Source organism: Alosa sapidissima, chromosome 12, assembly GCF_018492685.1.
Source record: "Alosa sapidissima isolate fAloSap1 chromosome 12, fAloSap1.pri, whole genome shotgun sequence".
Taxonomy (NCBI): Eukaryota; Metazoa; Chordata; class Actinopteri; order Clupeiformes; family Clupeidae; genus Alosa; species Alosa sapidissima.
The window spans coordinates 12,307,756-12,324,614 of record NC_055968.1 but is presented as its reverse complement, the minus strand read 5'-3'; the positions used below and the strand labels follow the sequence as shown (position 1 = coordinate 12,324,614).

The 16,859-nt window shown below is 41.4% G+C and overlaps 1 protein-coding gene across 3 annotated transcripts; it reads left to right on the top strand.

Moving 5' to 3' along the window:
- The first annotated feature begins 629 nt into the window (after positions 1–629).
- On the top strand, positions 630–16,285 carry LOC121677517 (cytochrome P450 2J2). 3 transcript variants are annotated; one of them, XM_042056270.1, is made up of 12 exons: positions 630–1,134; positions 1,382–2,036; positions 5,361–8,151; positions 9,067–9,288; positions 10,426–10,588; positions 10,780–10,929; positions 11,294–11,454; positions 12,288–12,464; positions 13,159–13,297; positions 13,926–14,113; positions 14,376–14,517; positions 15,090–16,285. In XM_042056270.1, exons 4-12 carry the CDS (start codon positions 9,082–9,084, stop codon positions 15,263–15,265), a joined length of 1,503 nt encoding a protein of 500 aa, XP_041912204.1. In that variant the 5' UTR covers positions 630–1,134; positions 1,382–2,036; positions 5,361–8,151; positions 9,067–9,081; the 3' UTR covers positions 15,266–16,285. The 3 variants fall into 3 exon arrangements, with proteins under 3 accessions (XP_041912204.1, XP_041912203.1, XP_041912205.1); XM_042056269.1 differs by having other exon boundaries at positions 630–2,036; XM_042056271.1 differs by lacking the exons at positions 630–1,134; positions 1,382–2,036 and adding an exon at positions 4,630–4,834.
- The last annotated feature ends 574 nt before the right edge of the window (positions 16,286–16,859 follow it).

The window sequence follows — 16,859 nt, the reverse complement described above, 5'->3', positions numbered from 1 at the left end:
ATCGCGAGTGGAATGCTTATGCTGCTGTTATGGCCCTATAATATAAATCGAACCCATGCCCAGTCTCTCTGATGTCGTGAGCAGAGTTAAGTAGACCTAGCAGACACATTATATTGTGCTCAAAAGCCTTTTTGCAAAGGATGGGCTAACCCTACGGTGCGAAGCAAAGAAAATCAAGGTATTTATCAGAGGGTTGTGTGAGATTGTGCTGTTTCTTTTATGTGCAAGGAGGTCATTTAACAGGGCAGGATATTTCCGCTGCGTCTCTTCGTCTCTACCGCTTATCAGTTGGCTGGAGGATATCTCGGGACGTGATCGAGCAGCGGAACACGTGACTCTGAGAGCGCGCAGTGTCCCGGTATTGATGAGCCCTCCTTTGCCTGCTGGCACATGAGGATTTAAGGAGATGTTTACAAACAGTGCAGCATTTTTATTTCGACATGGCGATTGTATTATTAACATAATATGGGTTTTAGATTAGTTAGTGTTGCCACTCGTAATATATGTGAGAACAAATGCATTCAATGTAGCCTAATATTTGGTCTAGAATTTTTATTATTATTATTTCTTAGAAAATTGGCGCTTTCTTTAATTGGGGACCAAAGTCTTTCAGTAGGCTACTTCGATGTTCCCACACGTAGAAGAAATAAAACTTTCCTTTTCTAGGCTTTCTTGAGTCTTCAATTTACCTAACTTTTCTGTCTGTCCCTTCCATCGGTTGGTGCTTAAGAGAGAGACAGAGAGAGAGAGAGAGAGAGAGAGAGACGTCTAAGGACGCGCTCTCCTCGTGCCTGCGGGATGAAGACTCATTGGTTTTCAGCACTGGACAGCACTCCTTGTCAACGGGAGAGAGATCCGAGCAAATCGCACCGTCATTTGCGTGGTATTGCACTGGACGTCGACCGCACTTACCCTACTCATCACTTCCCTGAACCGACGATCTGACTCTCGCGTTGTGTACTTTTTTTTTTACCGATCCAGCTTTCTTCACTTGGGTCTCTTATGACAGGAGCTCGTGATTGGGAAGGAGACACGTTTTTACGCACAGTGATTTATTCTTAAAGACGCATTTTACACGTGTTCTCTGGTTCGTGAAATGCAGACAGGGCTGTGAAATGTTTGATCTTGTAAACAGTAAGTGGTACCCTACAACCTTTGATCCGCTAATCAGTCAAGGTGTCATACCTAAACTAGTGGATTTTCACCTTAGACAGTTGTTTTTCTGGGAACTTGTTCCTGTCACTCTGACAATGTAAAACAAGCTGTGTGAAATATCCGCGACTAGCGCCGGAGACATTTGACGTGTGTCATCAAGGATTCATGCTACATTATAGACCTAATTTGTCGAATTAAACGACAACTCTGTGTTCTATTTTGACAGCTCATTTCCGCTGGAGAGAGTGATATAGCTTGCCAACAAGCCATGACTTTCCATGACTGTCCGACGGTTGGTTGTGTTTCACGGTACCTGTTGGATTGACCTCCAGGACTACCCTTTTTCTCAGGCTGCTCTCTATTTTGTTGAGAATTTATGGCGTGCTGTTGTCCAACCTCGCAAGGGTACAATTCCACCATGGAAGGCCAGTTGTAACGGAGGTCAACGCAGCTGCTGTGGACGACGTGATACATCTACGGCACTATGTTTTCTTGTAACACCAGTGCAATCACGGACTGGAGTTATTTTCTATCGCAGATACTGCCGCTTATGAACAAGTCGACAGGGTTTGTTCATAATAGCATTGAAAAAGTGGAAGCAGTCACGAACCCCATGGTGACCGCGTTGGAACCCGACCTCGCCGGGATGAGCGCAAGCCACCCGCCCCTGGACACAAACCACACGTCCGGGCTGGAACATGTCTTTCAGTACTCGTACTCCGAAAACAACCACCTATATACGGACTACAGAACGCCGCCCAAAGACTCGATCCCTCTGCCCAAAGCGGTCTTATACTTAGTCATGGCTGCATTAGTGGTAGTGGCGGTGGCTTATGCCATCGTTGGGCACCTTGTCAAAGATCTGGTCCATGAATTTGTTGGTAAGTTTTTTGCAAGTTTCACTTTCCAAAATGGATGAAACGTGATTTAACTTGATTTGCTTAGGTTTTGTAAAATAACTCTGTTTTATATGAGTAACCCATTTTACTCCAATTTCCTGTGTGTGTGTGTGTGTGTGTGTGTGTGTGTGTGTGTATGTGAGAGAGAGAGAGAGAGAGAGAAAGAGAGAGAGAGAGAGAGAGCGAGAGAGAGTGTGTGTGTGTGTGTGTGTGTCATTAAGCATTGTGTGTGTGTGTGTGTGTGTGCGTCTCTCTCTCTCTGTGTGTGTGTGTGTGTGTGTGTGTGTGTGTGTGTGTGTGTGTGTGTGTGTGTGTGTGTGTGTGTGTATTGAAGAGAGTCAGTGTGCCATGCCTAACAGTGTGCCTATATTTTGTGTGCCTATGCATGTATTAGTTGGTAAGATATGGTACACAATCTTGATAATAATGTCACAAAGATTTTTTTATTTGTTTTGGCATGGGTAATATATGAGTAAAACATCTCAGTTGGGCCTGTTGGTCCATTTAAGGTTTGGGTAAGTTCCCTCACACCACCTCAGCCTCTTTTGACAGAGTCCTGTTTGACCTTGCACAGCTGGAACAATAATGTAATGCAGCCTTAGGTTAGAAAGATTATGTTCACAGTCTCTCTCTCTCTCTCTTTCTACCTCCCTCCCTCCCTCTCTCTCTACATGTAGACTACATGGAACACATTAACACATTTCAAGTCTACAATTGTTATGCATTACTTTAGAATACAAAAAAACGCACAAACTAAATCAAAGAGCACCTGTATTGACCCAAGAGTGGAAATGATTCAGCTGGAAATAAATAAATAAATAAATAATTCCTACATGAAAAAATGGAAAACACATCCTTCCACATTTCAAAGTGACATTTTCGGCACACCTGATGTTCACCTAATTCGGCGGGGGCCAAGAGAAAAATCACCAGGCACAGGAAACTAGGTCTGTGAGCACTCAACAAAACTCCCGAGAATACCCCCCCACACACACACACACAACAGTGGCGGTATGCTTTCTCTCCCCTTCTCTCTCTATCTATCTATCTATTGCTCTTTATTTCTTCTCTCTCTTTCTTTCTGCCTTTCTTTGCCTCCCTGTCTGGTCTGTGCTCTGTCACGAGGTGTAAATGTGTAGATTGTTTTTGTTGTGTGGCTTTTTTTTTACCCTCGCTCCCGGGGGCCAGACATGAAAAGAGAAATCACACTCCCTCAGAATCTGTTGGGTTTTTTCTATCTGTCTTTTTCTCTCTCCTCAAAACCAATGTGGCAGCCTTGCACCTCCAGAGTAGAGGGAGAGGATGAGTGTGAGAGTGTGAGAATGTGTGTGTGTGTGTGTGTGTGTGTGTGTGTGTGTGTTTGTTTGTGTGTGTGTGTGTGTGTGTGTGTGTGTGTGTGTGTGTGTGTGTGTGTGTGAGTGTGTGTGTGTGTGTGTGTGTGTGTGTGTGTGGTGGGGTTGTTGGAACAGAGTTTAAAGGTAGATATTTTGGGTACACACATATCTCAATAGTGAACTCAAGCCAAGGGGTGGTAATTGAAACCTCATCTTGGATGGACATTTTAATTGTCCTAACCAACAGACTGGCCTTGTTTTTGAGGCAATCTGAGCGTTGGGAGGGGGGAAAAAAGAAATCTGGAAATGCCTATGGTACGCATAAACCCAAAACCAACAGGGCATCGCAGATAATTAGCATAATCAACACAAGCTGTGCAAGATATGCTTTATTTGAGCGCGGCCACAAAGTGACTACCTGCTGTCATTTGCATAGATTTAGAGCAGGCCGTTATCTCTGTCCATTCACGGTGTATTGTACACTGTGGGGTGTGCCGTTCTAAGATCGAGTATTTACCAAAGCACTTCAACTGAATAGCCTCCTCTCAGTGAGCAGCGTGCTGGTGATATCTGCTCTCATTTAACTCCTCACCCTGGCACTGTGAGAGGCGATAGTGAGAGGACGGTCCTGCTCTTGGCCATGCGAGGTCAAAGCTGCAGGCAACTCAATGATTTGAAACAGACGGCAAATTAATTTTCCTTGGAATGGAGGTACCATAACACGTCTAGCTCACATGGGTGCCTATTCAGATGATACATTGGGACCATTTAAAGGAGATTTCCGTGAATGTCATCATTTTATGGAAACTAATGGAGGAAGCTGGACTATAATGTAGACTAATTCTGCAGTGCACCTGCATGAACCCCTGATATGATGATTGGATGGAGAACAGCCCTAGTGTCATTTACAATTCCAATCCCAAATTACTGTAAATGTTCAAGTTCAACCTGAGGGATATTCTTTTTTATTTTATTTTATTATTTTGTTAAAATCATTCATGTGTATTTAATTGTTTAGTGCAAAACAATGTTTTATACAAATATAAGAAATATAAGATTTCATATATAGAGATTACCATCTCTTCATTCATGCAGTAACTAAGGTTTATCTGTTGCAGGTACCAAATGAAAAACTACACTCATTTCAGCAAATCATTGGATGGTTGACAAAACTATAAAATGTGTGTGTGTGTGTGTGTGTGTGTGTGTGTGTGTGTGTGTGTATAAGTAAGTAAGTATATGGTGTTGGTGGTGAGTTCAGCCTAACATAGAAGAGAATAATTACACCTCCGGCCTGAGGCTGCCACCCCACTAGTACAGGCGATTCCCCTCATTTAAGCTGCGTGTCTGTCAGCACATTGATTGATGGCTGAAATCCACACTGTATTCACAGGCGTGATGGGGAGGATTCTGTGGCAGCCATGTCACACAAGAAACAATTTTTTGGTGCGTTGATTCTAATGGAATTGTGAAGCCATCAAACCGTAATTCACTCAAATAGAAATAGGTTCTCACATGAATATGTATGGAGAACATTGTCTTTTCATTCCACATGAAGCCATGTGTATTACACAAACATTGAATAGATGTGACTTGTAATATATCATGTTTCACAAAAATATCTCCTGCAGCTTAGCAGCAGAGTATGTTTACCATTACACGCTTAAATTCCATTTGCAAAGCTGACTACCATTTATGTGAATGATGCTTATTCTGCTGTGTAAAATGATGGCAAATTCTATCTTGTATGTATGGCAAGAGAATATATAAGTGCCATGCGTGTGATGTATCCTTCAGAGTTAGAATGTCTAACAGCAGGCGAATGCTGTGTTGTGCTGTGTCTTATTCAGTCCCCCAATAAACATGTAAATACAAGCAAATATTTTCCCTATTCTCCCCCAGGGCTTATGCCATTGGCAGGGAATATTTATTTGATAAAATAAATTCATGTTCTCTTTCCTCCTCTCCTCAGACTGGGTTTTTGGTTCTCGTTCAGTCAGGGCGAACAGCACCAAGAGTGACATCCACTGCATCACCAGCACCGTGAATGAGATGAGTGATCTGCCACAAATTGTGGAAACAAACTTCATTTCCCATGACCACCCAAATTGCTCAGGTGCCATCAAGGACGAGGAGATTGTGGTGACCATTGATGAGACGTTGCAACTACCTCGTGAAGTCTACAGCGGGACCTAGCTTTTGGAATGCCACCAATTGCCAGTCCACCTTGAGGCAAGGGAATTTGCACTGCAGCAAGTCTACTTGTGTTTAATTAACAAGAGATGTTGCCTGGTCTCGTTTGCAGTCAGTGCAACATGACCTGGCTGTTGCTTGTGATGTAATCACAAGATGTTTTGTCAGGAAAAGGTTTTCTTAAAACGATCCGGAAGAGACAGAATATCCGCGACTGGTTGCACCCAGATTTGATGCTCTTTGATCTTTTGATCAAATCCGATTAAATGCCCTTTTCTGACGCTTGATCTTGCAACCGAAACAGCTACGAAAGAACAGTGACACAGTCTCAATTTTAGTCAACACATTTTGTGGATGACATTTTGAATCTATGTATGGACAGCAAAAAAACACTTGTTACATGATGGGATTCTGTCTTTTCCCTTCTACACACTCTGAGTCTTTGTCTTTTCATGTGCAACATGCTATTGAATCATGTTATTTTTTTCCTTATTACATGTTTCAAACTGATGAAGATCCAGCACATCTTGGGCATTGTGTCAAAGTAAGAGCCACCTGATGTTTTAGTCATGTTGCATTCGCAGACCCAAGGTCACCCATGTTACATTTTTGTCCTGCCACAAGCATCCTTATCCACAAGGGGGAAGTATTGCACAATTGAGCAATCACTTACACATACTGTACTGTAAATACACATTGAAAATACTGTCTTTCAGTTCTCACTCTCTCTCTCTCTCTCTCTCTATCAGTTAAACATGTGCCAGTGTGATCTGAAAATTGGTGTTTTGTTTTCCCGTTTCCATATGTGTGTTTGCATTTAGCTATGAAAACATGTGGCTCCTCAACGCACCTCAACACCCCCCGCCCTCTCTCTCTCTCACACACACACACACACACTTCAGTATTTACCTCTTAAAGATAAGGGCTATGCGCCAGTACTGTGTAGCGATTTAGTGTGTCTGTACATTGACTCCTTTTAGGGACAGAGAATCGGAGTGCTCTAACACACCCAGCCAACCCATTCATGAGATGCAGATTGTTATGACTTTCAGTGCAGTATTTCAGTGAAATGCACACATAAGGTAAACTTATTTCGACGTGATTTGAAAAAGAAAATATCAGTGTTAGGCCACAAATGAAAGAAAACATTCTTAAATGTTGAAAGTACAATCATTAGAGTTAAAGTTTCTATTTTATGACTTACTATGACTTAACGTAGCACTTTTCTAAGACCTGAAATGACTTTAAAGGCACATCTATGAAATATAAAAAGATTCCACTGTTTCTCTCAAATGTTGAAAGGTTGAGGTGTTACTGAGAGAAAAATGAAGTGGCGCTACACAAATAAAACTGAATTGAATTGATTCCATGAACTGTACATTTATACTACTCTTTGTGCCTGGTGTCCAACATTTCTCTATGGCACTTGCTCCTGCTTCCTTCTGTAGTTTTGCAGTGTCTGAAATCCAAATAAAGCGCAAATCGTGCAGCAAAATTGCACTGTGTGATTTAAATGACAAAATCTCATAATAGCTGTTCCATTCTGTATCCAGATTAGGAGTTTCACAGCATTGCTGTTGGGAAAGTTGTCAGAGAATACTGTGGCAGTAGAGTTTGGTCAGATCTCAACAGTGTGCTTGCAGGGTCATATTAGAGGGGCAATGCCACCATCTGTGAGCTTTGCTTTGGCAGAATCTGTCACGATACCACTTCTGTTCAGACAAGACTACAGATCAGACTAAAACGGCCCCTGCTCCAGGTCAGTGGGCTGTCACACCCTCAGCCATGCACACATCCCTGACACATGCCAGAGCTGAAAGTATTTGCAATTTAAGTGAAATGAAACATTTTCTTAACCTTCGGAAAATCCTGGAATTTCACATTTCAATCTGACCCCCCCACCACATACAGCTCACATTTCACACGAGAACACGGCAATATTTTATTTAATTTCACACAAGAACACGGCAATATTTTATTTCATTTTACACGAGAACACGGCGATATTTGTATTTCTTATAATTTGTTTGATGTGGTCTATATCTGGCTTTAAGGATAGGTCTACAATGATTGGCATCTCTTCGTCCATGGAAATTGGAACAACTGCTTCTGTTTGATGAGAGAAAGAAGAAATGAGGTAGAGAAAAGGTCTGACTAGTCTCAACCCAGTAGCAGATCAAACCTGTATAGCTAGAAAACAGATTATATAAGCGCTCTTTCTTTAAAATGAACTGCTATTTCCACAGGATTAATAGGAACAGATATCACCTTTTCAGAGGCAACGCTGAAAATGGAACTGATATAACAAAACAAATACCAAACCTGATTATCTCTGTTTGTTTGGGAGCACCATTGTTCAGTGTGAACTACTTAGAAAACGTTTGACAAAGTGTTGCCAAGTTTCTTTTGTAAGGTTGTTGTGCAATGCTTGTGTAAGTGGACTTCAATCAGCAGGCAAATGCAAACATAACAAAAGGCTGGGGAGAATGGTCAGCGTGGTTTATTCCTCTAGTGAACTCTGCGTGGTCTGCATTGGCCAGCACTGGAATTGCTCAGAAGTACAAACCCAAGTAAGTACTGTAACTATAGCTGTCATTTTCTTTTTTTCCAAACACAGTGGTCACAACAAATAGCAGAGGCATTGACAGAATTTTGTGGTATTCTACAGACTTTTTTACAGACTTGTCTCAATTATTTACTATGTTCTCATCTGATGCAGCTTATATAACTATTGATTCATTCCTGTTGCTGTTATTTATATAGCCATATGGGTTTGTATGTATGCATTTGTGTAGATGTGCAGATGTTGCAGGTGTGTTTTTTTCTCTCTGCCTCCCTATGTGTGTGTGTGTGTGTGTGTGTGTGTGTGTGTTTGTGTGTTTGTGTTTATATGGAGATGTCTAAGTTGATGCTTGTATCTCTGAGTTGATACGCTGAGAGCGATAAAGAGAAAGAGAGAGAGACAGTTAAAAAAGGCCACGGCTCATCAGTGGAGGCACACTGTGACATTGAGAACAGATAATTATCTACCCTGACTTATTAAAATTGATGAAGTGTACCTTAACGCAAACAGGGCACAGCCAATTACCAATATCTTGTAAGCCTTAAATTCAATCAAGCTTGAAGGCAACTGGGAGGAGATTGCAATTAGCTCCCATTAACATTTAAGATGGACTTTTCAGTGGCCTGGCCGCCCACCACCGTGATGGCTTTAATTAATTGTTTTGTGGGCAGTAAGTGGCTCTATGGATTTTTGTTTTGTTTTGTTTTGCAACAGTAAGCACTCTGAATATTTTTTACCATGATATCGACAAAGCTTATAAACATGCATGCACACGCTCTCACACACAGAGGGAGAGAGAGACATTTGAACATTTACAGCATATATCAGATATACATCAATTTCAAAGTATTATATAGTACAATGTCATAATGACACAAGTCAGATATTTCTGTTTTTTTAATTATTATTATTTGGCTTGCAGCGCTATTGAAGAACAATGGCAACGCTATTCAGTGCTCTATGGCATCTCCTGGGTGCATGGGTAGATGTGCAGGGCATCCTGGTGTTCCTGTGTGCCTTGATCCTAGTCAAATACGTGAGAGATTTTCCCCATAAGGACCTCCCACCTGGACCCTTCCCTTTGCCCATTGTTGGGAATCTGTTTAGCATTGGGCTGAAGGATCCTTTGGCAGGTTTTAGAAAGGTAAGTGAACAACTTGAGACGTAAAGTTATTTAAAGCAACACTATGCAATAATTTGCCACTTTTTGAGGTGTGTTTCTATCAGGCAACAAGTTTTAGTATCATCTTTACATTATTTTTGATGGTATATCATGTGAAGGATAGATAAGCACCTATGTTGTTTCCGCCAGCCATCCAGAGTGTCCACATGCAGTCCTGTGTTATGGGCTGGAACAAACCGCAAAAATGAAAAAGAAACTATTTCACACCATAACATTATGGTGGATTATATTGCGAAAAGACACCATTTAGTATGTTAGCACGCTTCTAACAGTGCAAAGATGTGTGTTTGCAAGGTTTTGCATGCATGACCAAAACTCCCACAGTGCTGATGTAACATTTACTTACTCATTCACACATGCACACGCACACACACACACACACACACACACACACACTGAGTGAAATGTCAATTGAGTTATGACTGGAGTGATATTAGTTCCTCACAGAATGTTCTCCCTCAGGCTACAGTAAGAATTCCTGAAACTTGAAACAGCCTATATGTCTTCATATCTAATCTTTCCAGGATTACTGTTACTTCAGTGCTGTGCCATGGATACATCACACAGCAGATTAGGGTCATTTTGGCCATATGATCTCATCTCGTGTGTGTGGACTGGATTGCTTTACACTCTGTAAAGCACCATGAGACATGTGCAATGTTTTGTCATTCTATAAGTGAAATTAAATTGAAAATTAAATTGAATCTTTGACACACTGATTCAAGCCAAATGCTAATAAAAATGGAATTTACATTTACATTGATTAATTTAGCAGACACTTTTAACCAAAGCGACTTACAAAATGAGGAACAACATTCTAGCTAATGCTACAACAATGAACACTACTATACAGAGGAGGCCTTAGGTAACAAATAATGCTGATGAATATCACCGAATATCCTGGCTATGTACTCTTTGAATAGCATGACCAGGTTAATTTTGTGTTACAGTACTGTGAACTTTTTATTTTTAATGTATGTTGTATGGCATGTCTGTGTTGTCTGTGTCTTCTGAATGGACCGAGTCTGGCAATAAAAGTGATGATGATGATGATGATGATGATGATGATGACAACATCCTTTCCTGTTTTGTTCATAGATTGTAGAGACATATGGGCATGTGTCCTTGGTTGACATTGGAGGTTACCAATGTATTCTCCTCTCTGGGTACAAAGGATTCAAGGAGGCATTTGTGGAGCAGGCTGACCTCTTTGCAGATCGTCCCAACTACCCTCTCAACAACAAGCTCTGCAAAGGCCTCGGTAGATCACTAGAATTGCATTATGATAAAAAGTCTTTTATGCAACTGAATCGGCTAACAATATTTCACAATAGTGGTTATTGACTAACACATATACTGTATAGCTGAAAATGAATCCTAATAACAGATGTCATAGGCATGAGGTCCTGCAGAGACTCTCATGCTCGGATGTGTTGTTTGGGTCGGATCCAGGTATCATTTCTTCCAGTGGTCCCATGTGGAAGCACCAGAGGCGCTTTGCTCTGTCCACCCTCAAGTACTTTGGCGTGGGGAAGAAAACCCTGGAGAATTCCATCCAACGTGAGAGCCAGTGGCTCTGTGATGCTATCCAGGCAGAGGGAGGTCAGTGTGGTCCTCTGGAGCTCAGTGCTGCCCCCCACAGGCATGGAGTGATATGATAAGCAAACACTCAGGGATTTGCTCAGGATTAAGGATTTCAGTCAGACCTTCAATGTCAAGTATTGGCACGCACACATAAGAAGAATCCTGCACATTCCTCTTGGTACTGTGCTGTATGTGCTGTACTGATGTAACTGTATTCTTAGCATGCAAAGTCACCGTATTCTCTGGGTGATTTTTTTTATAATCTATTATTAACCAAGTCACTTTTGTTTTTTAAGTTGAAATACACTCTGCTGGAAGAAATATAAAAACTGGATTGCTTTATTCATACGTATTTATTGTATTTTCTCTTTCCAATTTCCAGGTTTGCCTTTCAATCCACACTGTGTTCTGACCAACGCCGTGGCAAATATAATCTGTTCATTAGTGTTCGGGCATCGGTTTGAGTATGATGACCACAACTTCCACGACATGCTGAAATGTTCAGATGAAGTCTTCCAGCTGCCTGCAACCATCTGGGGTCGAGTAAGGTCCAAAAGTCCTAACAACAACACATCTATTTAGCTCCACACAGCTCTCTGTTTTATGTTATCAGCACTGCAGCATCTGTGAAGTTTCCTCCAGTGATATATTACAGTCTGTGTGCAGAATAATAGTTGAGTTGAGTCATCTCTATCTATCTACTCACCCAAGTGAAGCGTAACGTGTTTGAGCAATGACAGATGAAAACATCACTGCGTTGGTAAATTTGTCCGCCTCGCCTCTGTGGGACATTTATTCATTTTTCTGTCTCCATTCATTCATTATCCACATGTTTAGGGACCGAGCACCAGAAGTGCAGGCTGCGGCACAAACATGAACTTGGGCTCACACATATATTTTAGATTCCTCAATGTAGCCACATTTTGCTGAGATGACAGCTTTGTACAGTTTTGGCATTCTCCCATCTGGCCTGCAGATAGACTTCTGGAAGGTTTTTTTCCAACCGTCTTGAAGGAGTTCCCATGCATGTTGAGAAACTGTTGGCCAACTTTGTTTTACTCATTAATTTAAAAGTACTCCAGGGGACTGCCACATTAAGATGGTTCTGATCATTTCAATAAATGTGCAGTGTAGTCATGATAATTGAATGATACTTTCCTTGAATTTCCCCTTGGGGATCAATAAAGTATCTATCTATCTATCTATCTATCTATCTATCTATCTGATACTTGTTAGATTTAGCACACACACCACATGTGAGCATTTGACGGACACATCAGATGTGAGTGCATTGTTGGATGAGAAAATGTCAGTCGTGAAACCTTAATGCTTGGGCCCATCATTGCCACCAGTATATTTTCTCATTCTTTTCACAGCTGTATAACCAGTGTCCTACACTGATGCAATTTCTGCCAGGAAGGCATCAGTCAGCCTTTTCCAACCTGACCAGAATCAAGCAGTTTATCAAGCAGGAAGTGGAGAGGCACAGGGAGGACCGGAGCCCGGCGAACCCCAGAGACTACATCGACTGCTACCTGGAGGAAATCGAGAAGGTGGAATCTATACTACTTAAAGCGTTGACATCACCATGTTAGTGTTTGCAATACAAATACAAAGCAGATCTTGAGAAAGAATGAGTGACTGATGAATAATGTTTCACTACAGTGTAAAGAGAAGTTTTCTACATGGACTGTCCATAGGTTAAGCTCAAGTTCAAATTTATGTATATAATACATTATCATGCACAATGGTCATTCAGTGCCATAGTGTGTGATCATGTGCACTAAAATGTTAGTGTTTTTGTTGACATTCCAGAGATGCTTATGTTTCCATTTTGTTATGAAGCACCATCAGTAATCTCACTAGGTTGGTGTCAGCAGGTCTAGCAGGTCTAGTCACCCACAACATAAGTGACCCCAATTTGAATGATGAGCAATTTCTTAAGTCTAACTAGAGCTTATTTATTAACTCTCTAGTCTAGACCACAAATATTGATGAGTCAGCTCAATGCTCCCACACAAAAGGTGTAACTCATGTATGGAAACTTTGCTTGTTGATAGACATTGTTTTTTGCCCGCTATTTAAGTCAGGCTTTAACTAAGGTTTTCTATACCTAACAGTATTGAGCCATTGGGTCATTGTTTGTAAATGTAAATGTTATGCCTTGCTCAGACAGACTGCGGTATATACTGCCCTCCTCTAACAGACTGGCTTCATAATTCTGTTGTTGTTGTGGTGCTTTTCTAGTGTACTGACCCATCCGCTGGTTTTACGGAGGAGAATCTGCTGTACTGCGTGGTGGATCTGTTTGGAGCCGGCACAGAGACCACCGCTAACAGCTTGAGATGGGCCGTCCTGTTCATGGCCAACCACCCATCTGTTCAAGGTATTTACCTGATTATGTGCTCTCCCTCTGGACAGAGGAGATGAGAAGGACGCTCTGCAGCCAAGAGCAGAGTTGAGCCTGCTGCAGAATACAAAGACAAGGGCTTGCGAGAGGGAGAAATAACACAGTGGCTGCACATACAGATATTTAATCATTGTGTTTTAATAAATGCATCCCATCATGCAGTGGTTTCAGCTTAGGATTTCATTGGACAAGTCTGATCTGGTCACCTCTGGGAAGTTATTTTGGTCAGTTCCTTATTGCAGTTACAACTGGGAAATGTCTGTGCTGCCTTGTTTTATTTTTCTTCCCTTGTACTCACACTTGGATATCAGTTGAGGCTAAAATGTTGCTCATGTTGTCACCGTCTTATTCATGGGATTGGCTTATTCATCACATTATTACAAATAACTGTGTTTCTCACAAAAAAAGATATTCAGTGCACCTCGCAAGGGAATCACAGACCTACTCAAGTTACTTGCTTTGACTCTGTAAAGCGACCTTGAGTTTGAGAAAGGCTCTATATAAATAAAACTTATTATCATTATTATTTATTAAAATGGTTGAAATTTCAAATCCCATCAAATCTATTTTCTGGTGTATTTTCTGCCACGTTGCTCTTACTCAGAAAAGGTGCATGCGGAGATTGATCGAGTGATTGGCCACTCTCGCCAGCCCTCCATGGACGACCGAATGGACATGCCGTATACTTACGCCGTGGTGCACGAGATTCAGCGGTGTGGCAACATCGTCCCCTTCACGCCTCCCAGGGTGTCTAATAAGGACACCACTGTCGCAGGGTGTCAGATTCCGAAGGTCAGTCGGCACAGAGTCAACAATCGCACAGGCTTTCACAACACAACACCATATACTGAATTCAGTATAGTACACTATGTAGTGGATGAGTGAATGTTCTGAATACAGGTTTGGAGTATCAGCAAAGATTCTAGAACAGAGCTCCACTCTAGAATCTTTGTTATCAGTTACCTGCCAGAGAAATATAACTACAAGCTAAAGCTACAGTACGAGAGGCAGCAATGTGTGCTTACCTGTTCAACCGCTTGATTCTTTTACTCAGGGAATGATGGTGCTCCCAATGCTCAAGCCAATTCTCTATGACGTTAATGAGTACAGCCACCCAGAGGAGTTCAACCCAGGCCATTTCCTTGATGGAGATGGCAACTTTATGAAAAGAGATAACTTCATACCATTCTCAATAGGTAGTACACTTCTGTGTCCCCGGCTATCCTGTCAAAACACAATATTTACACACTGACTTACATCAATGTTATGGAAAACAATGTAAGAACTGCAAGGGTATAGTTCATTGTGAGTATTGACTACGTTTCCATGATACTGCCTTGTTTGGATTGGGGGTGTGAAGCCGGAGGGAGTTGGAAGAAGAGGAGTAGACTTCATGAGTGTTATTGTTTAAGTATTGGTATTGGATGGCACTGGAGAGGTCGGTTGTTTCTGTCTAGTACAGTATAACTCGTTGTCTACAGCATGTAACAACCCCTCTTGAGGATCTGAAGTTTTACAGCAGTATCAAGTATTAATGAAATAATACAATACAATATGATACAATTTTATTGTCAGTTTTCACTGTTTTTCCCCCTTGCATTCCTAGGCAGCCTGTTCAAGGAAATAATTGCACAAATTTGCACAAAGGGCATTTTCATACAACACCCAAACCTTGTACACATACATTACAAAAACAAAAATCAACAAGTCAAAAGTTGTGTTTCAAGGCCTGTGTCGTGTTGCTCAGGAATGTGTCTTCTCTTGGCAGGAAAGAGAGCGTGCCCGGGTGAACAGCTGGCCAGGATGGAACTCTTGGTCTTCTTCACCTCTCTCATGCAGCGCTTCCACTTCCAGACCCTGGAGGGCCAGACGCTCAGGGTGGAGGGAACAGTGGGGATCACCTCTGGGCCAAAGCCCTTCAAGATACGCGCCATAGCAAGATGATGACACCACTGGCTCATCCATATACCAGGAGGAAGGACATACAGTATTACTGACGTGAATTGTTGTGAAAAGAACTGATATTCACTACAGTTGCATATTGCACTGATATGAATTGTTACTAATGTCGATGCTGCTGCGTAGTGTGAGTGATGTTTGTTATCTTGTTGTTGCTGTCTTTTTTACATAGTGTGGTTGTGGATGAATTAAAAACAAATGATGCTGTCAACATTTTCTGACCTCCTATTAGAAAAAGTCAAATGGAATGCCCCTCAAAGTCAGAGTTCCTACTTGTATCTAACCCATGAACCTGAACTTAACTCAGATTTCAGAACTGTGAAATTTCAAGTCAGAAATATCGGTCTTCCAAGTTGTCTGGTACGTAGCGTAATACCTCCATGGTCAAAACAAACCCTCTCGGTACCACTTCTATTGAAGTGTATCCAGCACTGCATGCGTTCTATCCCCCTTTCCTTTCTGACACCTTACCGTCAACGCCACAACTCATCAGGGCTTAATAGCACACTTTGTGATTAATAGAACACTACTGACTGTGCTAATTGAGGTCATTACAATCGTACACTGACTAAGCTGCAGTGGAGGAGCAGGGACAGGGAGAGATGGAAAACCCATTGGATCCCAGAGGGGAAGGTCTGCTCAACCCAATATCAACATCGTGGGTGAGTGATTACGCATATGCTGCTTTTTAAGTGTTTGTGCCCAGTCATTCTGCTGTAAGTTGGTTGGAGGTTATAAGATAAGACTTGTTTGTCATGAGCCTGAATAACCAAAACATTTGTTTAAAGTGCCAGTTTGTCATTAAACTGGCCCCCCAAATATTCAAAAATGGCAAAGAAAGGTAGTGTAGAGGTGAGATGATCTAAACCTGGAAACCACTGGAAAACACTTACTTGTCTTGCACAACAGCCTAATCCTCTTTTGAGTCATCACTTACTGTATGTGAAAGTTGTAGAATACCATGGAATTATGAAATACCAATTGAATAAAGCAGATTTAATGATTGGTCATTATTTGTGAGAAATTACGCACTGCCTTCTCTCTCCGCCCTTCGCTTCCTGTAGCATTTGATCAGTGCTCTTTTTAAGTTGAACTAGGGTAGTGCTTACTGTAACTACTAGCTACTACAAACTGTTTTACACTACAAACTGTTTGCATGATCACAAAAGATAGAATGGCACACAAAAATGAGAAAAACAGTCTTGTTTAAAATGAAACATATACACATATCACCCCATGTGTTCATGAATTTGTACATATAATAGAATGGCAAGAGCTGTTTTCTCCCACCATGCACATTTTGTCTCCCCCAAAAGTTGACTCCATAGCTGTACGGCCTTGTTTCATGAAGTTAACAGGTAAGGATCTGATAAACTGCATGACATTTAAAGTATGGTTAAGTTATATTACTTGGAATTTGTCATGAAAAGAAATCTATATATCAGATTGATCTCTGATTACAAACTCATCTGTCCAATCATCTCTTCAGTCAACAACTCTCAGTTGATCATTAACTAAAATGGTCCAGTTGCCAGGTTCAAGTGACAGTGATGTCATATGACGTTACCCGTAATCTATA